The following is a 27,525-nucleotide window of genomic DNA, read 5'->3' as shown; positions in this document are numbered from 1 at the left end:
ATCTAAACTAGGTGAAACAGATTTTTAAGGAGAGAAATAAGAAGCTTAGATTGTGTGTGTGACAAATGCACTCCCCTTTAACTTTCCCTCAAACAGTGGCAGATTGGGATGTGAAAGAATTAAGGGCACAAACATTCATTCAAGAGTCTCTTCCCATTTCAACACTCAACAAGAGTGTTCTTGGAATCACCATTTGTTAGGATGAGGACTCTGAGGCATAATTGTTCTATTGAACGGCCAACAAAAAGGTACCGTTCCTCAGAGGTCTTTTAAACCCCTTCCATACGTTTTAATCTTTTGAGGCCCTGGTATTTCCACAGTGTCCGCAAAGTTCAAAAAGATTCTCTCCATGGTAGTGGAAAAATTGTATTAAATCCATGCAAAATAGTCTGATAATATAATTTTATGTTTTTGGAAGACAGTCAGTTTAAGAGTCTTAAAGAGACACTTTGAAGTTTCGAGGCATTTAAAAATGGAAAATTCTTAGTCACATAGAGGACAATTTGGTTATATAATAATAATACATTTAATTAAATAAATACAATAATTAAGAAATTATTGTAAACGATTATTTCTTTTCAGTCGTTTAACCTGGTGAACAGCTCAAAATTTGCAAGTCTTTAGTCAAGGCATCAGCCTGATCCTCAACAGACCATGGGTTATGTGACCAAGATTTTTTTTTTAAAGAAATTTGAAATGCTTATATTAAGCATTTAGAGTGAAAATGTGTTATTATTGCTAATGAAAAACTAAATGAAAACATATGTTTTGTTTAAGTAAATTAAAAACTGAGTAAAGACTTCAAAATAAACTACAATTTTAAAGATATGACTGAATTAAATTTAGTTTTTGTTTAACATTTGAAAAATTCACAACCTGCCTGCATTAAACATACACTTTTTACTGTAGTGATGACACTGGACAGCCCTGAGAAAACCTACATAAAATGACCAGTTAATGTATTAACTTGGCCAAATAGATTTTAATAATATATTACTATATTTGAACAAAATATTAGATATTTTCCTATACTATATTACTGTACTATATTTTAATAAAATAAATCAAATATATACAGTGCATTACATTGAGTGGGTAGGTGCATGATTACAAAAGAAGTTGTTTATATCCTTACATCATGTTTATTTCCTTTTTACTACGTGGGTGTAATTAAGAGCCATTAACTCCTCTTAATTAGATTTACCACAGACGCTGACTCGATTCAATTTGTTCAAGTTTAATTACAAATCAATCTATTATATGTCCCTTAAAACTGGCTGATTTGTTGATGACTGACTCAGACTTGACTATAGACCAGAATATGTGAGGCTTTAAATTAAGTATATCAGGAGTTTTCTGAACCCACATTCTAATGCGAACTCCAGCATATAATATCATAGATCTCAGCCACGATTCAACATATGCTGCGCGTTGAGAGTCTTCCAATGGGATCTGAAATAATCCGGTTTTAGGATGCTGTTGTAGGGAAATTGACATGACTAATAGTAAGTCATGGCTACTACATAACCCAAGAATTGTTCAAACCACAAACGCTGCACTGAAATGACTCGTCACTCAGACTCCAGTGATAATAAAAAAAGAGACAAAAAAACTTTATTTTTTTATCTAGATCTAGCTTTTTGTGAGAGCTGATGGGAGGGTTAAAAACCAGTTGGAGGCAGAGTCAAGGAGACCAGGCTGAGACTGGTGCCTTTGGCTCCTGTGGTTAAGCCAGGGCTCCCATGGGGTCCCAGGCCGGGAGGACGATGGGGTCTTGCTGCATGACGTCCAGCACTTCAGGAGGGATGAAACTCTTATCCACCACCACCTCGTATACATACTCGGAGAACCACTCGTCTGTCATGATCAGATATCCTGCAGGTAGAGGAAGAGATGAGGCACGGCCAGACAGAGATAAACAGGTCAAATAAGAGAGGAGCAAAAGAAAGATAGCAGGACAGAGTGTTCCCCCATTCAATTTGGCAATATATGCCACTATAAAACCTAAGCCTGAGAGATGTCCGAATTAGTGGCCGAATTAGTGATGCGAGACAGGATTTTTCGTCACACTCTAAAAGCCGATTAGGCTTGTGAGTAAAACTTAAACAGCAAACAGTGTTTAACCAAATCTGATGTCAAATGAAATCCTGATCTCATTAGCGCTGCATGTTCTGCATTGTTCCACACGGAGGGAAAGAGCCACACCCTGTCTAAATCGCCCGTCTGTTCTCACCTCACAAAACTAGCAAACACACATTTGGACATTATTTCTTTTATTCAGGGTGTGTCTGGATCCTCTCGTGTCTGACAGTGGCTCCAAATAAAGCCAGTTCCTTTCTTAATTGCGTAAAGAAAGCACCAAGTCTTGACATCAGGAAAGTTTTGCCCAGCTAAAAGCAGGAAGTAGATGCCGATAAGGTTTATTTTACACAGTGTTCGCTCTTGGGCCATGTCCGGTTTGACTAAGACAGATCAACCGGGCCATCGAACAGAGGAAAAACACCCAGTGAAACAGAGCAGAACATGCACTAGAACAAATAAAGCAGTAGAGCTTGAATTTCCATGTTGGATTTCTCAGCTCAATGCTTTGGTAATTAAAGTGTGATTTATTTTCAAAATACTTGCAATGTGTGTGAATGCAGCATCTTTTTTGGACTTTTAATGAGCCCGAGAAGAGCCTCAGTGACAAACTGTTCTGAATCTGAAGAACAAACAGATTTTTGCTACAAAACATCATATTTATTTATGCAGCTAGCAGTCTTTCAATAGAAATCATCCATTCCTGGGGGACACAAAGCATCTGAAAGAAATATTTCTCTCTATTCATCATGCCACTTTTACACTCATAAAATCTACTAGCTTCAGGGCCCCCAGTGAGCCACTGAACACATTATAAACATTCGGTCAAAATCAGTTACACAAATAACACTCTTTAAACTCTTGTTCGTGCCACAGTATGTAAACATGCAAAAATAGGTAGGAACGAGGAAGAAGTACAGCCTGAAGCCTGTATTCACCCAGAATTGTCAACCAGGCCCCCCTGATTATATCACATTTTGTCTAATCTTCAGGGGAAACAACTGTTATGACCAATTTGAGAACCCTTAACCCCTTCAACCTCAACAACACATTTTTTAAATTCCCCTCCTGGTCTAGCTGTCAAACAATATTACTCGAAAACCACATAAAGTCCTGATTTATGTGCAGCTGTGATGGTCTGAATTCACAAACAGCAGTGATTAGATACGATTTGTCATGTATTAATACGCCATGTGCTGTGTAAGACTTCTGTTTTTTACGACATTGGCAGATGACTTTCTACAAAAGTCAGTGGGTTAAAGGTGAAGCGTGTACATTCTGCATTACTAGTGGGGTGATGGAGTTGGCACTGCTAGAATGTTCTAATGGTTGTTAGGGTGTTGCTAGGTGGTTGTTTTGGCAGTTGCTTACTGCGCAGAATATTACAATTTTATAATATTATGTCTGTTTTTGATAGAGGATTCATATAATCATCAAGGCTGCAATTACTTGATCAAAATACAGTAATAATGTGAAATATCACAATTTAACCCTATAAACCCGAAGTGTACCACCGGTGGCTTGGAGTCTGAACTTCACAAATAATATACGGATGTGGTATGTCACATTTTCACTCATAAATTCATTAATGATGTGGCATTGTCCACAAACGGAACATGTTTATTTACACAGATTCTCATAATTAAAAGTAACTATAATCTGTTACTTAGAGATCTAAATAAATTCTCTCATGGAGTTCCTCATAGAAGAAAAAACATTTTAAAACCGCCTTCTGTGTGCCAAGGGCTAAACAAAAAGGCTAACTTGGTTCCAAATGCTGTAACTTTTGATTACTTTATACTATCACCACAAAATGTTATCCAGATGCAGCTCACATGTAGGGGTACTCAAATAAGACAGATATGTAAAAATCTCCCTTGAGCACACTTTTTTGGCCTTATATCAGCAAGTTTCTCAGCATGAGAATGTCCAAATGTAATGAATTTATTATGAATTTATTTTTTATTTAAAGTTTTCTATCAAATGATACCTACCTTTTGATCCTCCTTGTTATAGTTATGAATCTTAACTTTTGTGTATGTCACTCAGAAAAAAAAAACAAATGCCTTCAGTGCTTTTTTTTATTTTAATTGTTTTTTTAAATGCATTTTTTATGTGTCATGGCACACCTACATTTTGGGTATTTATTATAATATTATAGTATTAATTCCTTTCCTAAAAAAACATATCTTACTGATCCCAAAACTAATGATAGAAAAGAGAAAATAGAAATAGCAATGCTTGCTTTAAGGCTGATTTATACTCTACACTGCAAGTTACGTGTTGGTTTTCATTTATACTTCTGCGTTGTTGTCCGCGTCAATGTGCAATTACACATGCCAACCGCTAGTAGGCAGTGTCCACACCGGCATGTTGATGGTGTAACCCACAGTACCAAGAAAAGCAGAAGAAGAAGCAGCTTGTTGTGTACATTGTCGGAGTAGCAGCAGCAGCGACCGTTCTTGCAGCTTGAGTTGTTGTATCGAATACAAATTAAGCATCTCTAGTTGATTAGATGAGTTAAATAAGAGGCAATCTGGCGCTGGAAAGCGTTTTTGAAATCATGCAGTGTGCTCGTGGCCGCTGTTTTCAGTATCGGTGGCTCGTGCACAAACAAGCGATTCAATCGATTGCTGTTGCGGAGACTATTCGTTCTGTTCTTCCGTTCTGTCACAAAACGAAATGCACCCAAATGTGTCCCTTTTCTTTATATACAATCACTGATTAACATCTTTGGTTTTAATGAGAAAATAAATAACTATACACAGTGGATCTATGTATTTATTCACTAACATAAAGAATTATATAGCAGATGTAAGGATTAAACTATCATCCCATTTCTGGACACACACTTTTTTATTTTATTTATTGACCTGAGGGAGGGGTTCTGGCAGACCAATCACAGCACTTGCGGTCCGCGTAGAATTGACACGTCGTTACATTTTTGGAGAGGTGCATGTCAGGGTACGTTATAGGCTACGCATGCAACACACAGCCTACGATGTACCTACACCGTACACTCGACGCAGAAGTATAAAATGGGCTTTAGAAACACCACAAAGTTACACTCTTTGAGGATGTCAACCAATGAAAACCTTCTTATAGTTGTCTCCTCACATTAAACCACCATAGGAAAAAGTATATTAACATGGAAAAAAACATTACATGCTTCACCTTTAAGGCAAACTTTGAACTTTTTAAATGCTTAGATGAAGCAATCTGCAAGGAATCATTTTCTACGATAAACGAGCAGGCCAAAAAATCTTTATAATCTTCTGAGGAATGCAGGTCTAAGGAAGCAGAAAGAAAATGGCCATGAGTGCGTGTGCACACACACTCTTTCTCTCTCTAGACAGCCAGAGCTAATTAAACAGCCCCTCGATGTAGCGTCTGTTTTAAATAAGACAGTGGGTTTGGACATTGGGTCCAGCTGTGAGCAAGTCTACAGATGTGCCCGACAAGACTAGCACACACAGTGTGCTCTAAACCTCCAAAATCAAAAATGCCCAGCACAGACCCCATGCTAAATCAAATATCCGACTCCCAGAGTTCTCAGTCAAGAGTTATATTCAGTCATTGAAGAATGGACCAAGGAGCCCCAAGAGCTTATCCTGCTGCAAATTGAATTATTCAATGTCAAAAGCCAAATATCTGTAAATTAGGAAGCATGTGTAATCGTCAGACAGATGGCGACCCCTCACCTTTATTCCCACGGTCGTCTCCCCACGAGTTCTCTACACGCCACTTCTCATAGCATTCCTCCTTCCCATTCTGAGGAAGAGAGACAAAGGTGAAGAAACAGAGATAAAACGTCCATCCCCTACACATGACAGTCATATTGGTTGGTTTGGCATAGTAGACATAGATGTGGGCTCATAATGGACAGGTTTTAGGTTTGCAATGGTTGATCTGTGAACTATTACCAATGTGATCTTGGCGCAAAGTGCCTAAAGGGATAGTTCACCCAAAAATAACATTGCTGTCATCATTTATTCAACCTCAAGTTTTTCCAAACCTGTATGAATTTATTTCTTTTGCGGAACACAAAAGATGATATTTTAAAAAATGTCAGTAACCAAACAGTTGATGGGCCACACTGTTTTTTTTTTTTACTATGGTAGTCAATGAGGCCCATCAACTGTTTGGTTACCCATACACTATATTGCCAAAAGTATTAGGACACCCCTCCAAATCATTGAATTCAGGTGTTCCAATCACTTCCATGGCCACAGGTGAATAAAATCAAGCACCTAGGCATGCAGACGCTTCTACAAACATTTGTGAAAGAATGGGTTTCTCTCAGGAGCTCAGTGATTTCAAGCATCGTACTGTGATAGGTTGCCACCTGTGCAATAAGTCCATTCGTGAAATTTCAAATTGTTGCACAAGTGCCACCAGTGCACAAAGCAAGGCCCATAAAGACATGGATGAGCAAGTTTGGTGTGGAGGAACTTGACTGGCCTGCACAGAGTCCTGACCTCAACCCGATAGAACACATTTGGGATGAATTAGAGCGGAGACTGCGAACCAGGCCTTCTCGTCCAACATCAGTGCCTGACCTCACAAATGCTCTTCTAGAACAATGGTCAAATATTCCCATAAACACTCTCCTAAACCTTGTGGAAAGCCTTCCCAGAAGAGTTGAAGCTATTATAGCTGTAAAGGGTGGGCCAACTCCATATTAAACCCTATGGATTAAGAATGGGATGTCATTAAAGTTCATGTGCATGCAAAGCCAGACGTCCCAAAACTTATGGCAGTATAGTGCATCCTCTTTTGTGAAAATATTCTTCTTTTCTTTTGAAGAAATTCATACAGGTTTGAAACAACTTGAGGGTAAGTAAATGACGACAGATTTTTCATTTTTGGGTGAACTATCCCTTTAACCCTAGGTTACTCCAGTCGTTTAGGACAAAAGCACCTGTTAAATTGACTACATGCGTAAACAAACTGAACAAAATGACTTTTCATAACGTACACTACTGTTTAAAAGTTTAGCGTTGGTAAGACTTTTTTAAAAACATTTCAAAAGAAGCCTCTTATTCTCACCAATACTACTTTTATTTCATATACAAAATTAATAAAATAGTAAAATTGTGAAACATTACAATTTAAAGAACTATTTTGTTATGTTAAAATGTAATTTATTCCTGTGGTGGCAAAGCTGAATTTTCAGCACTATTCTTCAGTGTCACATGATCTTTCAGTCAATAAGTCAATCAATCAGTTTTATTTATATAGCACATTTTAAAACAACACAAGTTGGTGCCAAAAGTGCTTTACTAGAGAGACAATAAAAAAAAAAAAAACTGAGCATATAAAAATAACAATAAAATCACAATCTCAGCATATAAGAGACTATTCAAAAGCTAGAGAATATAAATATATATTTAAGTATGATTTAAAAGTGGCAGTTGATGAAGTTAACCTTACATGGACAAGGAGCCTATTCCAAAGTTTAGGAACGATTACAGAAAAAGCATGGTCGCCTCTTGTTTTATAATTACAGCGAGGAAACTTTCAAAAGCAGAAGACCTAAGTGCTCTAGAAGGAAGAGGAGACCACTAATAGGGGCGCATGGCCTGCTAGTACCTTATTAACATAGAGGAACATTTTTAATCAATGCTAAATTTCACAGGAAGTCAGTGTAAAGATGCTAATATGATAGTAATATGTTCCCCCTTTTTCTCATCCCAGTTTTAAACCATGCTGCTTCATTTTGCAACAATTGCAGGCGAGCTAACACAGTCTGGGGGAGACCAATGTACAAAAAGTTACAATAGTCTGACGTGGATGAGATAAGTGAATGGACCACAATTTACAGATTTTTACTGGTAAGAAAGTGCTTAATTTTAGTGATTGATCTCAAATGAAAGAAGCTAGTCTTAACAACACCACTAATCTGCTTATTAAAATGTAAAGATGAGTCCATAAGACTGATCTTCTAAATTTAAGGACAAAGGACAGTGGACATAGAGATGATGTGGAAGGGTCTACAAACAGAAACACTGTTTTACTTTCATTTAATTGAAGGAAATTATTAGTCAGCCAAAGCTTAATGTCATTATTTCATAAACATGGTCTAAAGATTTTTTATCTAAACCCACTGGAAAATAAAACCAAAACTCATCAGCGTACTTGCCAACTAAATGGAATAATATATAGAGAAAATAACAGTGGTCCCAAAATCACCCCTGAAGGATGCCGATTTAAGTACCATTTCTTATCATGATCAATGTTGAAAACCATGATACATTTTTTTTCAGGATGATAAATTGAAAGTTTAAAATAATAGCATTTATTTGAAATAGGAAATCCTAATGACCTAATTGAACATTAGTGTGTGTAATGTCTAGCCCAGGTTTAAAGAACAGCTATCTTTAACTGGTTTGCTTTATAACACATGTGCATGGAGGCTGCCTATCGGCTGCTGGAAAGAAAATAATGAACTCTGGTCATGCATATGGTGACTTATGAGGGAAAACAGACAAACTGTTTATAATTAAAACAGGCCGGATGTCTGCAGAAAGGGAGAAAAAACTCCAGGTCACACTGACTGTAAGAGCTGTTAATGAGCAGGCAGGGTCATATAACCCATGTGATATAGTATTAGTGGTCTTTAAATAACTTGCTCAAATTTCTGTACTATCCAACCCAAGTGTGTATGGCAGTGTGCGTTGGGTTTTTGAGCATGCTGTTCTCTCAATACCTTGTCAGTAACGGCAGTCAGGATCATGGCGTGGGTCATCATGGAGTCTCCATAGATCAACCTTTCCGCCTTAGATAAGTTTTTCACTGAGATGCCAAACACCAGATCATGGTTAAACCTAAAAAAATATATACAGAGAATCCTTAGTGTCATCAACACATTCAGAAATAAGTCTTACTATTTAATTGAAGGAAGAGGCCATACTCACACATTCATGTCATTGATGCCCAGTTTGCTATGGAAATGTTTGCCTACGTCACAGCCAAACCACACTGCCTGATGCCAGAAAGACATTAATTAATACAGACAAGCAGAAATCCACTTTCAGCTGCTCAGTTATTAAAAATCACCATCCTAAAGCTATAGCTAAACAACAGCATCACTGTCCTAAATCCCAACAGTAACTTTGTCAAGACAAACATGTACAATAAGATTTTCAAAACTGCAGACAGAATGCAAGATATTGCAACTGCAAAAAAATGTCATTTTTAAATTGTTTGCATGCCAAAAATACACTTAGGCATGTAAACCTCAGCAAATCACTATGGGAAAAAATACTCTCTGTAAATCATTTATACTGGTTTAATTTAGTGGGATCAAACTTGGTGTAAACAGGATCATTAAGTCTCATGTAGCTGGAATATGCAGCTGAAAATAGGGATAGGACAATGATCAAGTTGTCCAGCAACTGACTATTTGGTTAGTGAGGTTTATAGATTTTTTAAATACTTTTTAGCTTGAATAATTTTTCAGTGGTAGTGCAAAACAAAAAAAAACCCTGATTTTCTCAATTTATCTGCACTACAACCATCAAAAGATTTCTTTTGTAACAGATTCACCACCTTCAAGAATATAATTTAGTCTCTTCTGCTCCCCAAGGCTACATTTATTTAATAAAAATACAGTAAAAAAGTAATATTGTGAAATATGATTACAATTTAAAAGAATTGTGTTCTATTTGAATACATTTTAAAATGCAATTTATTCCTGTGATGCAAAGCAGAATTTTCAGCAGCCGTTACTTATAGTCTTCAGTGTCAAAAGATCCTGTTAAATGTTAATATATACTGATTTCTTATTATTATCAATGTTGAAAACAGTTGTGCTGGTTAACATTTTTTGGAAAAACATTTTTCAATTATTATAATGGCCTAGTTGTTCAGACAACCTATAGACTAGTTGATTTTACCTCTCCATTCTTGATGGAATTTGCAGCGGCTTTCTTGAGCAGCTCGATGGGCTGGTTGTTGTAAAGTGTTCTGCGGCCGCCCACCATGTTGCCCAGAAACTCCACACTGTACAGCTTCCCATAGGGGTTTTGGGGCCGAGGGTCGTTAACGAGGCAGACCTGCATAGAAATTACACAACCTGTGTGTAAGGACTACAACACACTGAAGGTAACTAATGCTGAAGCTGAAGCTGAGGGAGTCTGTGCTGCTTGTACCTTCTCCTGAAGATTATAGAGGGGTTTGACGTGCTGTGTGTAGAACTCCAGAGGAGTTAAAGGGCCCATGCGGTGAAAGTTCTTGTCCTTGTCCCGGTATTCCCAACAGATGGTGTCTGGAGGACTGCCCAGACACACACTGGCCACTCGAAACACCTGAACATTAAATGAAAGAAAAAAAGGCACATGAAATCAAAATTGGCCACTATTCTCACACAATTAATGGATTTAATGCATGGATAAAATGATTCCGATTCCCTTATGCTAAAAAAACAGTAATATTGTGAAATATTATTACAATTTAAAATAACCATTTAATATTTATAAAATTAGATTTTTTTTTTCAGGACTGTTTTAGAAAAACATTTTTTGTAACAACACTTTTGATCAATTTAATGCATTCTTGCTGAATAAAAACTATTATCTCCCAAACTTTTGAATGTTAGTGTACATTTTAGAAGCTCTCAAGCTTTCTGTCATCTAACAAGCATTCAAAATTCAAAAATGGTTGATTGAAAGCTCACTTTGAACTCTAAAGATGGATGACATATGGATGTGATATCTTAAATAAGACTTGGGAAAACAAACCACATTAGAGAAAACTCTGGCATTGACTGCATGTAGCTGAGATGAGCACTAAGAACACAAACACTGTGTGTGAGGCGTCTAATGTTTGACTATGGCACTTTTTATTCTGAACTCAAACTGTTTTTAGTTCTCAGAACTTAGCCTTTGTTACTCCAATCCCAGGCATTTCCTGGCCTCTCCTGACCGCAGCCTCGGCTTTACATATTGGAACGCGGATTTCTCGTAGCCAAGATTAACTTGACCTTGATAATACGCGCTTCTTGGTCAATCGCAAATGCGCAGACAGGAAGGCAAGAAAATGGACAGATAAGATGCGCCTGTCTTTTTTCTTTTGGTATACACAAGTAGGTGGATTGAGGAAAAAAACATGCGCCACACAAACTGAAGTTTACAGAGACTTCTGGGCGACACTATTCACACTATGTTAGATTTTATTTGTCTGGACTTTACAGGAAGTAAATAGAAAAGACATTTACTCACCCTCCCATTGAGTAAATCGAGTTATTTACTCACCTTCACATTGTTTAACAAAAGAAGATATTTAGCAGAATGTACAGCTTTTATGTCAAAAACCAAGAAGGAAAAAAGTATTAAATACAATAAAAACAATTCAGAACACACAAGATGTTCGGTCATGAGATGTTTGTGCAACGCTTGTGCAATATTTTAAAGGGAAAATTGGGAGAATAACAGCTTACATTTTTTTTGATGTTGTAGGAAAACTATCATTTATTCCAAAGGGTCAGACGTATGGCATTTGACATCTCTGTCGTTGTTCTTATAATTAACAGTAGTAGAGGTTTATTTATTTATGTTTTTAAATAAAAATAAATAAATAAAAACACAACAGCAAAAATAAAACTTCATAATAAATAAAACTACACTATATTGCCAAAGGTTCTGGGATGGCTGCCTTTACATGCACAAGAACTTTAAATGACATTGCATTCTTAATCCGTAGCTATAACAGCTTCAACTCTTCAACTCAAGGTTTAGGAGTGTGTTTATGGGAATTTTTGACCATTGTTCTAGAAGAGCATTTGTGAGGTCAGGCACTGATGTTGGACGAGAAGGCCTGGTTCGCAGACTCTGCTCCAATTCATCCCAAAGGTGTTCTATCGAGTTGAGGTCAGGACTCTGTGCAGGCCAGTCAAGTTCCTCCACATCAAATTCATCTATGTCTTTATGGACCATGCTTTGTTCACTGGTCCACAGTCATGTTGGAACAGGAAGGGGCCATCCCCAAACTGTTTCCACAAAGTTGGGAGCATGAAATTGTCCAAAATGGTATGCTGAAGCATTAAGAGTTCCTTTCACTGGAACTAAGGGGTCAAGCCCAACCCCTGAAAAACAACCCCACGCCATAATCCCCCCTCCACCAAACTTTACACTTTGCACAATGCAGTCAGGCAAGTACCGTTCTCCTAGCAACCGCCAAACCCAGACTCGTCCATCAGAGTGCCAGACAGAAAAGCGTGATTCGTCACTCAAAAGAGCACGTCTCCACTGCTCTAGAGTCCAGTGGCGGCATGCTTTACACCACTGCATCTGACGCTTTGCATTGCACTTGGTGACGTAAGGCTTGGATGCAGCTGCTCGGCCATGGAAACCCATTCCATGAAGCTTCCTACACACTGTTCTTGAGCTAATCTGAAGGCCACACGAAGTTTGGAGGTCTGTAGCTATTGACTCTGCAGAAAGTTGGTGACTTCTGCGCACTGCGCCTCACAACGATTTTATGTGGCCTACCACTTCACTTCGTGGCTGAGTTGCTGTTGTTCCTACTTGGAGGGGTGTCCCAATACTTTTGGCAATATAGAGTAACTACCCAACTAAACAAAATGAAAGAAAGAAAATACTGTATGTATGTATGCATGTATGCATACATGAATACATGCATACATATCATACAATCATCCACTTTCATTTGCAAAATATAATTTGGCTTTCACAGAAGGCTTTGGAAGGATGAATAAACCAAAAATATGTCAATTTCTTGTACTCTGTAGATGCTCTTCAGAAAAATAGGTTCTCTCTAACCAACCTTTGTTCTCTCTCACCCTATTCCAGCCCTATCCTGGAAAGAAAACCATTTAGCATTACAGTTTGTTTTCTCTATCCAGTCTTCCCAGAGGGAGTGTAAATACCGGCGGCGCCCAGCCTTCTTTCCTCCCTGTTGACCCGGCGTTGTACCCAGATGCTCCAACCGCACAAACAGCCTCTGCATCGCACGCTCTCACATCCTCTCTCCTCCTTGGCAGGTTAGATAAACGTGCAGGACCGTCCAAACAACACGGACGCCTGTTTCTTTCTCTTTTTTTCGCCTGTTGAAAAGTGCCGCTTGAGCAAAACAATGGCCGAGGCTCACTGACGTCAGTACAGAGCCAGCAAGTCAATATTGAAACACCTGTCTGAGGATGGGTGGCCACAGGGCAGCAGGAAGACCCGAGAGGCACAACCAGGGAAGAGCGGCTGGCTCACAGGCCGGGAAGATGAGCACAGCACAATGTAAAGCTTTTTCTTAAGAAAAACAAAATGTCTCAACCAAAAGCACTAAATCTCATATCCTCTGGCTGTTCTGTCATGCCTTGACTTGGGATAATAAGGATCTGTGAGTCAGAGTAACTTAACAAGAGCACGGTGTACAGACGCAATGTTTGTATAATTCTGAAATCAAATTGATCTGAAAGGAGGTGCGTGAAAACCCTACTATATAGGCAGACTGGCAAAGGCTTTTGTAAGATGTTATAGAAATATTTATTGTAGATGTTATAGGCTACATATTGCCCTTATAAATAACAGCAATAAAAAGGCCAAAAAAAATAAAAAAATAAAAATAAACAAAACTACTAATACAATAATATTAAAAAGAGAAAAATAAAAACAAATTGCATAGAAATAAGGCAAATTAAAAGAGCAATAGACTAAAGCAAACAAAACAATACTAATTTTATACAAAGAGAAAAAGAAACAGAATAAACAATAACACAAAAAGACAAAATTAAATTAAACAAATAAATAAAACAAAAATGGTTGGAGTGGAGTGGGACTGGTGTGAGAGGTTCAGGTCACCCACGATCAGACCCATCCAATGCCACACACGTCCCTTCTCATTCTAATGGTTTGAGATACTGGCTTATCTGCGATCACAAGCAGCTACTCCTGCCTTAAAAACATGCCCTCATGTGGGCACGAGGTGCTCCGGGTATGATTATGCCATACAGGTGTTTGTTGACAAGGAAAGGAACATAGTGTCTGGCTGTCTCGCATCAAAGTAATCAATGTGCAAGCAATCATCCATGCAAATTACTGGACGCATGAAAACACAACACGGCACGATTCAAGTGGAAGGTAAGTGTATCTGTTTACAATCTTTATCATAAATATCTTTCTTCTACACAGCTGCCAGACTCTGGTACTGAGACCACAGTGCTGATCCTGTCATTTTTGTTGTTTGCATCTGCTTCTCAAACACAGCTTTGCAAGGAAGTAAACAGTATGGAGTTCAACGTGGGATAGTGTGTCAAAAATGTGCCTTTCTGGTTTGGTTACATGGCAGAAATGATACAACGCAAGCCAAAATATAATTTAGAGCATGACCGTGGACAGCTGACAAATACATTTGATTGATTTACTTGAACTTTTCCTGTAAACATGAAACACATTTGGCCGTTACAAACAAACAGTTCCTTATGGGAATTTCAGAATGTCTTGCAGAGAATTATGCATAACAGTAATGAACCAGAGCTCAACCAGAAAACAAATACTACACATTTCTCCATCACCTAAAATATGACAGAAAACGGATTGTTTTTAACACAATCATGATGGATTAAATCAGCAAATTTCCCTTGGAGTTTGACGTACTTTGAAAACATATTGTAACTTTTTCAGAGCCACACACACACACACACACACACACACACACACTCCCCAAATCCTAAACCTACCCATCACAGAAAACTTTTTGCATTTTTACATTTCAAAAAAACATAATTTAGTCTGATTTATAAAAAATGTCCCCACATGGACAGGGATTTTTTTCGTCCACATAATGTACGGTTTACTAGGACACATACACACACACACACAGGTTTTTTTTTTTTAAATGTGGAGACATTTCATAGGAGTTTTTATACCGTACAAACCGTATTTTCTATCCCCCTACACTGCCCCTACCCCTAAACCTACCCATCACAGAAAACTGCACAGTTTACTTTCTGTGAAAAAAAAACCTCATTCTGTATGATTTATAACCCTTTTGAAAAGTGGGGACATGGGTAACGTCCTCATATTTCACCCTCTCCTTGTGTCCTGATATTTCACAAAAACATGCCCCCCCCCCTCCCCTGAAAAAGTTACATATTGTAACTTTTTCAGAGCCACACACACACACACACACACACACACACACACACACACACACACACACACACACACACACACACACAACCCCTTCAATAGATTTTTTTTTTACTTTTACCTAAAAATAACTTTTTTTTCAGCATGGATTAATTAAATTGATAAAAAGTGATAGTAAAGACATGTATAATGTTACCCAAAAAAAATCATGTAAACATAGCTCCCATAAAAAATATTAAGCTGCACAACTGTTTTCAACATTAATATTAAGAAATGTTTTTGTGAAGCAAATAAGAGAACATTAGAATCTATATTAGAATGATTTCTGAAGGATCATGAATAAATTATACTTTAAAATGTATAAAAATAGAAAACGTTTATTTTATGACAAATATTTTAGTTGTGTGTGTGTGTGTGTGTAAAAAATTATATACATGATGGGGAGGTGTTCTAAAAACAAAACAAATATTATAAAATGGGTAAATTCTGGAGTCTCCATCTGTGCAAAGTGTTGGATCAAAAGGAGGCGTTGTGTGTTTGAGCCCCTTTCAGGCGTGTTCTGCTGCACAGAGATCTGTCAGAGACAGTCCTGAGAGTGTAAAGAGTGACACTGTCCAGTCCAGCACTGCCAACACATCAGTTAAACAAGGGCACCTTTGATCTACTAGTGATTATGAATGGAACGACAGATAAAAGAAAAAGGAACATGACAGGCTGATTTTGAACCTGTGACTCTCAAACAAGTTCAATGGGCAAGAACCACAGCTCCGGTTTTTCTATGCTGGTCTAGCATCTTAATTACATAAATAATGCCCCCATCCCATGTGATTTCATCCACTGTAACTCACCATTTTGATAGTAATAAAAGCAACATCTCTCCACGCCCCTATTAAATACACAAACACACTTCCCAACAACTCCTCTGCCAGTGAAGTGTAACAGAAAACAAACCAACACCAGGTGGACAAACAAACATCCCGTCAAATACAGGAAAACACACAAGCGGGTGAGAGGAGATTTACAGGGAAGCAGATCATACTCGGGCATGTGTTTGTCCTGTGAGAGAAACGCAGAGCACGAGTTTAGAGATATTAACTTATACGCGTGCGCTGTGCGTCGTCTCTTCACAGATGGTGGAGGTGTAGTAATAATGCCAGTGAGATTGCCTTTGCCACTCAACGACAGCCACCAGGCGATAACAATCATGTTTGTGGAACATTCTGTCATCAAGTCCTGCAGGCACTTGCTCTTTCTCTCTGTCTAGCTCGCTCTTTCCTCGCTAACACTGACAAAAATGTGTGCAATCATATAAAAGAAACATTCACAAATTCACAAAACCAGGATATGCTTTGTATGTGCTCATTTTGAGTCACAGGTGGTTGACAATGTTATTGTTCAGGTTACCGGTAAATGATTTTTAATTATTGATGTCCAAGTTCTTACGTCACTACTATACATCACTTACAGCCTGACATACAGAGGGGTCCAAAAGACTGAGACTATTTAAAATTTTATAGAATAAACTTTATTTCAACTTTGTTTTGAATGATATATTTGCAATGAAGTTTCAGATTTGTGGACCTCATTGCATGTGTATTTGAAGAAGGAATGTTTCTTTTATCCTCTCTTTTTTAAAGTGAAATGTATAATATCATTTTATACTGTATTTATTTTACTTTAAACATTGTATTATATACACTTAATGTAAAATATTACACCAGGTATATGCTGAACTTTAAAAAAAAGACCTTTACCCTTAAGTTAGCATAGACTAAATTATGAATCTCTGTTTGTTGATTCTGGAAACGTGTCTAAGAAAAGCTTTTATGTTTCGGAGAGCTGATATGTCAGGGACGTTCTCAGAGCTGGCACCTGCCGATAAGCAACAAACAGTTGCAAATCCCATAATTATAAAAAGTAAGCTTGACGGTCCTCACACAGTTTCCCAGTTTATGTGAAATATGAAAGATTTTGCAGCCAAGCCTCTTAAGGATAACCTTGCAATATTGTCTGGCAACCTCAAGTGGTGGTTTCATCAGTAGTGAAACAGCGCCATCAACAGGCATAAAAGAAATGTACCAGGGAATATTTCATCCAAAAATAGTAATTATAATTTTTTTACTCATCCTTATGTCATTAAAATCTCATATAGGGTTATCTTTTTATGTTGAAAACAAAATAAATCCTGTTGCCAGGATCTTTGACGTGCACATGCATGTAACAGCACACAGGTTTAGGACAACATGAAGGTTAGTAAATAACGGAGAGATTTTTCGTTTTAAGCTGAACTGTCCTATCCCATTGTCATAAAACAGAGAGCTCCAAAAATAAACTCACCTCCTCAATCATGGTGTCTATAGTCTCAGACAGTTCAGTTTTAGTTGCTTCACTGGCCACCATGTTCCTCAGCCTTAGACAATATTCCCTCAACTGCAACACAAACAAGCAAATGAAAATCATAAAAGCAATTCAATAACCCTCACTTACATGTGATATATATATATATATATATATCTCTATGTGTGTGTGTGTGTTACAGAACGTGTCAAATTATATAAGACTATACTAGGGGTGCAACGAATTTCAAAACTAATTTTTGATCATGTTAGAGTTGAGTCACGGATAATTTCTCGGATTAGCAAATAGAGCCAAGTCTAACAGTAATATTCAGGTACAGAAATGTAATAATTACATTGCATAGCATAGTGTTCACTGTATAAAGTAAATATAGATTCATCTTTGTTAAAGATGTGTTTTGTTGTTTGATTAACATTAAAGGGTTAGTTCACCCAAAAATAAAAATTCTGTCATTAATTACTCCCCCTCATGTCGTTCGACACCCGTAAGACCTCCGTTCATATTCGGAACACAAATGAAGATATTTTTGTTGAAAGCTGATGGCTGAGAAAGGCTTCAGGCAGGCCTCCATTGGCATTCAGTACATAAATACTCCCAAGACCCAGAAAAGGCACTTAAAACGTCGTTACAAAGTCCATCTCACCACAGTGACTCTACAATCATTTTACGATGCGACGACAATGGATTCCCGAACCCCGGCGCTACGTCATATTCTCGCGCATGCGTCGTGGAGGCACACACGGAAGGCAATAACAAGTTGGATAAAGGTGTTATTTTGATTTTTTTTTTGCACACAAAAACTATTGTCGTCGCATCGTAAAATGATTCTAGAGTCACTGTGGTGAGATGGACTTTGTAACGACGTTTTAAGTGCCTTTTATGGGTCTTGGGAGTATTTATGTACTGAATGCCAATGGAGGCCTGCCTGAAGCCTTTCTCAGCCATCAGCTTTCAACAAAAATATCTTCATTTGTGTTCCGATTATGAACGGAGGACTTACGGGTGTCGAACGACATGAGGGTGAGTAATTAATGACAGAATTTTCATTTTTGGGTGAACTAACCCTTTAATGACAAACAGCAGCAGGTATTTATAGGCTGCTGTCACTTTAAGACCTAATGGACAGATCCGAATCGGATTTCTTTCTCAAATCTTTACGTTCACTTCAGACACAACCGACTGTGTTTGCGAGAATTCTTACCGAGACGGGTGTTTTGAAATAATTTTGTTTTTATTGTGTATGCGTGCGTTCAAATGCAAGGAGACACGAAAGGAGTTCTTCTTTCTCCTCTTCTTGTGCTTTAATGGTTTAAAATTTACTTGAATGCTTAAATTGGCAAAACTTTCACTCCAAGATTAAGGTTAAACTTTGCAACTAATCCACGATCAACTATGATCCGTTACACCCCTAGACAATATGTTGACAATCTATATCAGCCTTTCTCAGAGAAACAGTTCTTGTAGGCAATGCAAGCAATCACATTTTGAATATGCTAATTTTAGAAGATTATTTAATGAATTGAGCAAGGAAAATAGACTTAGCTTTTCAATCTTTTCAGACTGAAACATTATACCTTCAATATTGTTTTGTTAACTAAAACTATTCAAAAATAAGTTGGGGTAATTAAAATAAAACTTATAATAATAAAACAAAAAATATTAAGAAGTTTACATTTAAAAAAAAAAAAAAAAAAAAAAAAAAGTCATGAAAAATGTTGCCTTGGCAAATAATTGAAAAAGGAGTTGAAGCTGAAGTACTAAAATTAATAAATTAAAAGCAAAATTAAAATTTTGCAGAAATATAAATAATAGAATAAATATAAAATATAATATATAAATATAAAAACTATTAAAAGCGACAAAAGCACAAAATTGCTAAAAATTAAAAGGAAAACTGAAAATATAAACAAAACAGCTAGTTAAAAAAAAGTATATAAATACTATTACCCCTGATTTCACAGACAAGCCTTGACTAAAATGTATGTTTGAGCTGTTTAAACGGAAAGTAACTTGCACAGACATATCTTAAAATATGTTTGTAGCAGCGGCTGCATGCCTAATTGCTTGATTTTATACACCTGTGGCCATGGAAGTGATTAGAACACCTGAATTCAATGATTTGGAGGAATGTCCCAATACATTTGGCAATATAGTGCATCTTAAAAATATGTCAGTGCCATTGCTTTGTCTCAAGATGCACACCAGTAATGTTTTTTTTCTAAGGCACATTTATAAAAGCTACTTAAAAGCCCTAATTGAACTAAGGCCTAATCCTAGCTTAGTCTAAGCCCTGTCTGTGAAACTGGGCCTTATTTTTATTTTAGTATTACTTGATACTAAAATAAAACTGGTTGCCTTTGATTAATCTTTTTTGGCACATCATCTCATATTTGTTTTAGTTCTTCATTAAATGTCATGCGGGCCAAAACTGCCATCTAAAAGACAAGGGAAGTGACCTTTGTGACATTCTCCTCTGCTTATCTGGTGACTCAAAGAGTGCTTCCATGATGGAGTCACCAGCTCATACACAGCCACTAAATCCTCATTCGGAAAATGTCAACATGAAAGCTTAAGGGGATACAACGCTGCGGACGGAGTGTAGCTTTCAATGGTTGAGCGTAACTTGGAACCCACCTTGTGATTGAGGATATCGTTCATTCTACGGGAAGCTTCTGAGCTGTGAGACTCGGGGAAGCACTTCTTAGGGACGACACCGTATTTTTCTGAAAAACACATAGGAGTTTAAACGCATCTTGAAAGTGAAGAATTTCAATTCATATATTTAAACCATTGGTCTGAAATGAAGTGAACGATATGGATATCAATCATCACTCATTAATTGAGAATAAATGCTTCCCCCGAAAAATGCAAGTTTAGTTGCAACAGTTGCATCAATGCAGCAGAGCTAAACTGACCAATAAGGTTAACCAGCATATCCCACTGTCCACCATCATTGGTAGGATTTGACAGCAGGAACTGAACCAATCTGCCATCTACTGACTCCTTCCGCTGGGCTGTCTCCACACAGGCATGCAGAAAATAATAGCACCTCTCCACCTGGGACAAAAACAGAAATACACAAAATCAGGGGGTGTGTACCATCAAGGTGAAGGGGCAAAGAGGGGACACAGTGGACCACAAACATCCAGGGAACACAATACATCTAACACAAAAAGAGGATTTACTCTACCTTTACCATTAACACAATAAGAGCAAATGGTACACAGCAAAAACAACACACAGCAGAATTACAACTTCAGAACCTGGTGCAAATGTATAGTCAATTCTCAAAATAAACATTGTTTTTGCAAATGCAAATCACAAGGAGTGGTAATGCTGACTTACCTTATCCCAGAAAAAAAGATAAGACTGACTGAATTCAAATTCTTCAATGTTAAACTTCTTCATAAATGGAAGACGCATGACATTGAGGCATGAGAAGATCCAACATCTCCCTGATGGACAAAAACAAGCATAGACAGTGAGGCCAGGTCAAACCTGACAAGGGAGCATTTCAGCTATATGGACCATTTTCACAGACAGAGTAATGGATTTATGCAACAATTAACATTAATCTCATTTAACATTATATTAATCAAAAAGATACACTATCAGTTAACAAATTTGGGGTTGGTACAAGTCTCTTATGCGTAACAAGGTTGCATTTATTTGATCAAAACAGTAATATTATTAAATATTACTACTCTTTAAAATATCTGTTTTCTATTTGAACAATTTTAATCTTGTGATGACAATGCGGAATTTTCAGCATTATTACTCCAGTCTTCATTGTCACATGATCCTTCAGAAATCATTCTAATATAATATTGGTGCTCAGGAAACATTTTATTATCTTATTATTATCATCAATGTTGAAAACAGTTGTGCTGCTTAATATTTTTGTGTAACCATGCAACATTTTTTCAGAATTCTTTGACAAATAAAAAGTATATATATATCTTCGGATTAAATGGGAATGTAAAAATAAAACATAATACTGCATTTGCTATGCACTTCTATAAAAGTTTACTTCCGTGTTCCAAACCTAGTACATGGGAAATGTGTCTTTTGAAGGTGATGCAGCAAGTAATTTTGTTGCTTTGCTGATTCTAAAGAAAAAGTTGAGCAGCAGTTTTGGACTTCATGTCATGCAAAAACAAGTTTTTGGTTACTATTTCGACTTAATTTATTTATGTAGCTTTTTCTAGACATTTATTTGACTGACACCTAGATATGTTTTAAACATAGGTGAGACACACAATTCATGTGCAAAACTTTATTTTAGTATAGGTACCTGAGTTTTTCTGGTTGGTGACAGGTTTGCCCTCTGTGGGAATGCTGTGCTGGAAGATGTGTACTGTGTCCTGGACCGTCTGCCGATGCAGACACACCTCTAACGGATCGATGCAGGTCGAGACGTTCTGGGCAAGCAGATATCGAGGCTCTGAGCGGAAGCGCTTGACAAAAGCTGATGCTTTCTCCTGACTCAGGCCTGGATAACAAACAAAGGGCAGAAACACAAAACAAGGGATCAGAGTTTACAGTCCTGGAGGGACAGTAACAGAATGTGATACTGTCCATTAAAACATTCACTTGCATAATCATGAATGAATCATGTATGGTAAGAAATGTTGATCTATATGACTTTCTTTCCCCCCATGGGAACCAAAACAAGTTAGACAGATTGACAGTGTCAGATTCAGCCTGAAATGATTGACAACCAGCTCTCTTGACTTCAGTTTGACTCCATTCATTGTTTCTGGAGTTTGCCGGTGTTTAGCTTATCTTTCACTCTACAAACCTTTCCATTTCAAATAATTAAACGTAAGCACTAATTTTAACCCATTCAACGTGCCACTCCAGTGATTTAACTCGAGCATAAGGCATCAAGAGTTAAAAGTCACATCTTTGCTTAGTCACTTTCAGCTGTAGTAGTAAACATCTCGGGCTAGCTAGCCACACAATGCTACTGCTTTCACACCAACATTTGTGAAGCCCTGAGCCCTCAGCCCGTTGATACTATCGGCGAGAGACAATATTTACACATACGCACCACTGTCCATGTTTGCAGGTGAGGAGAAGGAGGTGTTGGAGTCTGATTTGTAAGGCTTTGTTTATTTCATTCGCCGACAGACAGTCAGTCCGTGCGGAATTCCGGAAACAGGAAATCCAGTGAAATCGCGTGTCTTTCTGTCGAGGTTGCCATATCTGGGGAAAACCCTCCTGTGTGGAGCTTCAGTGGGCCACATGTATTTAGATGAACAACAACACCAGGTTATTTATTTATTAATTTCCAGAAATATTGTACAGAGCAGGGCCTAACAAACGCTTAAACAATTAAGTACGTTGTGTTTTCTTTTTCAACATTGGTCAATGAGGTGTTTAAAAAAACAAAAACAAAACTGAGTATAATATAACTGAATTATAATATATTTATATTGTGTAAATAAACTTAAGTTACCTATTATCAAAATGTTATTGGGCCTATGAAAAAAATTCAACATTAATGTTCCTATAATCATAATAAAATGTTGACTGTCAGCTTCAGTCAAACTGAATTATTAATTTGCTATACCAACAGTCAAATATATTCTGTTCATCTTACATGGGTTTTGCTATTTTTGCAACCATAAAGCTAGTTGGGGATCAAATTTTAGTTTGTGGTTTTTAATAAACCTAAAGAACAACAATCTTTCATTGATTATTTTCTTGCCTTTTTGAATAAAATAAACTTTAACTAGATTCTCAAACTTTGCTCTCTGAAACATTATAGTGCTTCTACTGTGGATATTATAATGCTGCCATGGTACATTTTTGCTTATGCAATGAGAATTGTTTTAGTATTTTTCCAACTATGACTACAGGCCTCTATCTTTGATGGCTTTGCCCAATAACCTTTCAGACTTTGGCCTGAAAGTTGAACTTCTTTTAACTTTGAGTTGTAATAAGGGTGTTAAGTCTGAAGTATAGTCAATCTTATTTCAGAAAAGCAAAGGTAACAAGGTTGAAGTCCAATACGAGGTAATGATTCTTTAAAACATTAAACTAAACCGTTTTTCAAATACTTTCAGATGAACCACACACAGCAATAGTTGTTTGAGGTTAGTGATTTATATTGGTCTTGGTCTTGTTAATGTGTGTGTGTGTGTGTGTGTGTGTGTGTGTGTGTGTGTGTGTGTGTGTGTGTGTGTGTGTGTGTGTGTGTGTGTGTGTGTGTGTGTGTGATATTGAGGTTCAAAGAACCTTTTTGTTTTCTAAAATAAAAAGTCCCAAAATACACAACATAAAAAAACACATAATGTAAATAAGTTGTCACAGAATAAGACGATGTGAATAACTAAATTTCGACCAAAAAATGTCAGATAGAACCTTATAATTCCAAGGTGACGATATATAAAATGATACTTTAATATCATAATATTATTTTATGATACGGGCGGGGGAGTGGATTTTGTGAAACTGCTGCCCTCTTGTGGCTGTAAATTTTACTGTCACATGAAAACTACAAATGAAACGTGACTAACGTTTTGCCACAAGAGGACAGTAACCTTGAATAACCTCCACAGCTGCACTAATTTGAGTAAATACAATGTTTCTTTTTTTATGATCAATTCTAAGAACGTTTTTTAATAGTGTGGATGCTTTTACTGATGTGGAACGATTAGGCTACTACAGTGCTGTTGTAGTTCATAATGTTCAAAATTTGAGGGGAGCTTTGAGGACAGAATAAAAATATGTAGGCTACATTAAAATTAATTGTTATATCTGTATTTAGAGTTGGTTTGTTTGTCGTCTTTTTGTAATCTTTCTGTAAATTCTGACTGGAAACAATGGACAAAGAAGCAGCTCTTAGCTCTTCTCTCCTTGACTGCTTCCACAACTCACCCACAAGATGGAGACTCTTGTGTATGTCCCAATCTGACAAACAAATGATTCATATTTATTATTCTAGCTGAGGCAGATATTAACAATGTTTAGGGAGTAACTCAGTATTTTCATTGGGTTTATTATGAGTTGTTTATTTGTAAAAACAACTTGATAATGATTCCAAAAAAGCCATTTTGTGCCAGATGAATTATCAAATACCCTCGTCTCCTTTTAAACCTGCACAGTGCCATGTTGTTGCTCATAAATAAACGTGGAATTTAATGCCAGATGTTGCCCAGTCCGGCTGATTCTTAAGGTTTTTCTGTGTTAGTTGCAGAAACAATAGTGCGGGTGCTCTTATGGAGAAAGGGGCAGATGGGGTCCCCTCTTCAAACAATGTGTATAGCATGGGGGAGGGTGTGATGCATTGAAAGTCATCCTTGACGAGATATCACCCTTTCACTAGTGTGACAGAGGGGGAAAACTGCACGGGTTTATGTGAAAGCTCATAAACCCATATTACAGGAATGGAGAGCTTTAGCCACCGCCATCTGTCCGAAATTAACATTTGCGTGCAATGAGTTACTGGTAAACAAAACATGATTTTTGTTTTGCTTGTTACATATGTAAATATAGACTTATGAAGTTGGGTGCATGGGACATCACAATATCATATTAAATTTTTTGCTAGAATCAGAGTAGAATAAATGTATTTAGTTCTCTCTGAGGGTTTCTTTTTCCCTCTGTGGCATCTGCTTAAATCCGTTAAATGTAACACGGATAAACCATAGCATATGTGAACATGCTCTATAATTCTAGTCTGACTACAGCCCCAATCCCATACTATCAGGCCTGTATTCGAATGTGGATCTGTGGAAGCACATGCCATTTTTAAGCAATGGCATCATGCATCATAATTCTCACTTTACTGAAGCTTTTGTAGTTTAAATAAAATAATCACCCATTTTATTTCCTGACTAATGAGCTTTTCTAGAATGTGGCTGGTAGAATAAACAAAGCAACTAAGTTTGATTGTTTCCCATTGATTGCATTTCATGGCTGGCCAGACTCAAAAGAACACAAGTGTTTTATAGTCATTTATTTTGCTCAATTTTCCCGCTGTAAATAGCAGCCAAATGTCTTGCCACATACCTCCACTCACACTGAGCACAGGCCTATGTATTTCAGATGACACTGGCGCACTGCTGACTTTTTCCACAGAAATGTGAAATTGCGTGAGGTGGCTCTTTGTGTTCATGCGGTAGACGGCGTAGCATCACCTTGATGCGAATCTGGAATATAGAGAAGTGCTCACCTCCGGCCCTGTGTTGACACAGGAGAAGTGTGAGTGTGCAAGAGGATACAGAGAGTTCTACTGGGCACTGAGGACACTATGCTGTAAAATATGTATTAACTACGTTTTAACATAATTTTGTCCATCTAGTTAACATTCATTCAGTTATACTCAATTTTATGATTTTATTTTGATGTGATTTTTTTTATTTATTATTTTTGTTATTTAAATTCAAAGTTGTCAAAATTATTTGAGTAGTATGATATACAAGAGTAGTATGTTGTACATTGGTACTAAGTTTTCAAAGCTCAAATAATGCAATAATAATAATAATAATAATAAAACCACATTAAAGACTTAAGAAATAATTATAATAATAATAAATATATATTCTTAATAGTAATAATACAATTTCATTAAATATGTCTACAATATAAAATATTTATATACAAATATTTATTTATTTAAATCTATAAAACATTTTTATAACAACAATACAATTATTATTGTATCAATAATAATAATAATGATTGATAATAATAATAATAATAATAATAATAATAATAATAATAATAATAATAATAATAATAATAATAATAATAATAATAATAAGGTAAAATTAAGTAATAATAAAAAATAAAACTACATCGAAAATAAAATTAACTAATGATGATAAAAATAAATATTTATTGTTAATAATAGCAATAATACATTTACATTAAATATTTATACAATATAAAATATCTGCATAAATATATTTAAATCTATAAAAAACATTTTTATAACAACAACAACAACAACAACAACAACAACAACAACAACAACAACAACAATATTATTATTACAACATCAATAGTAATACTAATGATGAATAATATAATAAGGTCAAATTAAATAATAATAAAAAAATAAAACTACATTGAAAATAAAATTAAATAATTATGAAAAAATATTTATTGTTAATAATAGCAATAATATATTTACATTGAATATTTATACAATATAAAATATTTGCATAAATATATTTAAATCTATAAAAACATTTTTATAACAACAACAACAAAATTATTATTACAACATCAATAATAATACTAATGATGAATAATAATAATAAGGTCAAATTAAATAATAATAAAAAATAAAACTATATTGAAAATAAAATTAAATAATGATGAAAAAAATATTTATTGTTAATAATAGCAATAATACATTTACATTAAATATTTATACAATATAAAATATTTGCATAAATATGTTTAAATCTATAAAACATTTTTATAACAACAACAACAATATTATTATTACAACATCAATAATAATACTAATGATGAATTATAATAATAAGGTCAAATTAAATAATAATAAAAAATAAAACTACATTAAAAATAAAATTAAATAATGATGATAATAATAAATATTTATTGTTAATAATAATATTAATAATAATAATAAAATACAATAAAAATATATAGGCTATAATATAAAATATTTATATAAATATATGTATATATTTAAATGTAGCCTACATTTAAAAAAGTTTTATAGCAACAACAATTTCCCTAATAATAATAATAATGTACTGTGGTAGAATTATTGGGTATTAGACGGAGACGAGCTGCGCATTTAGAACTACGACTTTTATTTTTCACAACCCTGCGCCTATTTTTCAATGATGCTCTCGCATTTTTATCACCACCACCACCACCTCCTCCTGTGTTGTCATGTGACAAGCAGGATTTATACTTCGCTTTGCCGAGGAAAATCAAACCTCGACCAATCGCGGCCAGAGGGGGGCGTGTCTGTTCCTCCACATTTGACAGCCGC

General features: G+C 36.1%; 1 protein-coding gene across 1 annotated transcript; it reads right to left on the bottom strand.

Moving 5' to 3' along the window:
• Positions 1 to 1,586: 1,586 nt before the first annotated feature.
• blmh (bleomycin hydrolase) lies at positions 1,587 to 22,769 on the bottom strand. The gene is made up of 12 exons (XM_079823106.1): positions 22,594 to 22,769; positions 21,835 to 22,032; positions 20,886 to 20,995; positions 20,456 to 20,597; positions 20,175 to 20,263; positions 17,520 to 17,612; positions 10,233 to 10,388; positions 9,978 to 10,136; positions 8,997 to 9,064; positions 8,789 to 8,906; positions 5,781 to 5,850; positions 1,587 to 1,875 (listed from the first exon to the last, which is right to left on the bottom strand). Exons 1-12 carry the CDS (start codon positions 22,601 to 22,603, stop codon positions 1,727 to 1,729), a joined length of 1,362 nt encoding a protein of 453 aa, XP_079679232.1. The 5' UTR covers positions 22,604 to 22,769; the 3' UTR covers positions 1,587 to 1,726.
• Between the last annotated feature and the right edge of the window lie 4,756 nt (positions 22,770 to 27,525).

The sequence above is a fragment of the Gobio gobio genome (genome assembly GCF_949357685.1).
Source record: "Gobio gobio genome assembly, chromosome: 8".
NCBI lineage: Eukaryota > Metazoa > Chordata > Actinopteri > Cypriniformes > Gobionidae > Gobio > Gobio gobio.
Note: the sequence above shows the minus strand (reverse complement) of the source record. Positions and strands in the feature narration are given on the sequence as shown.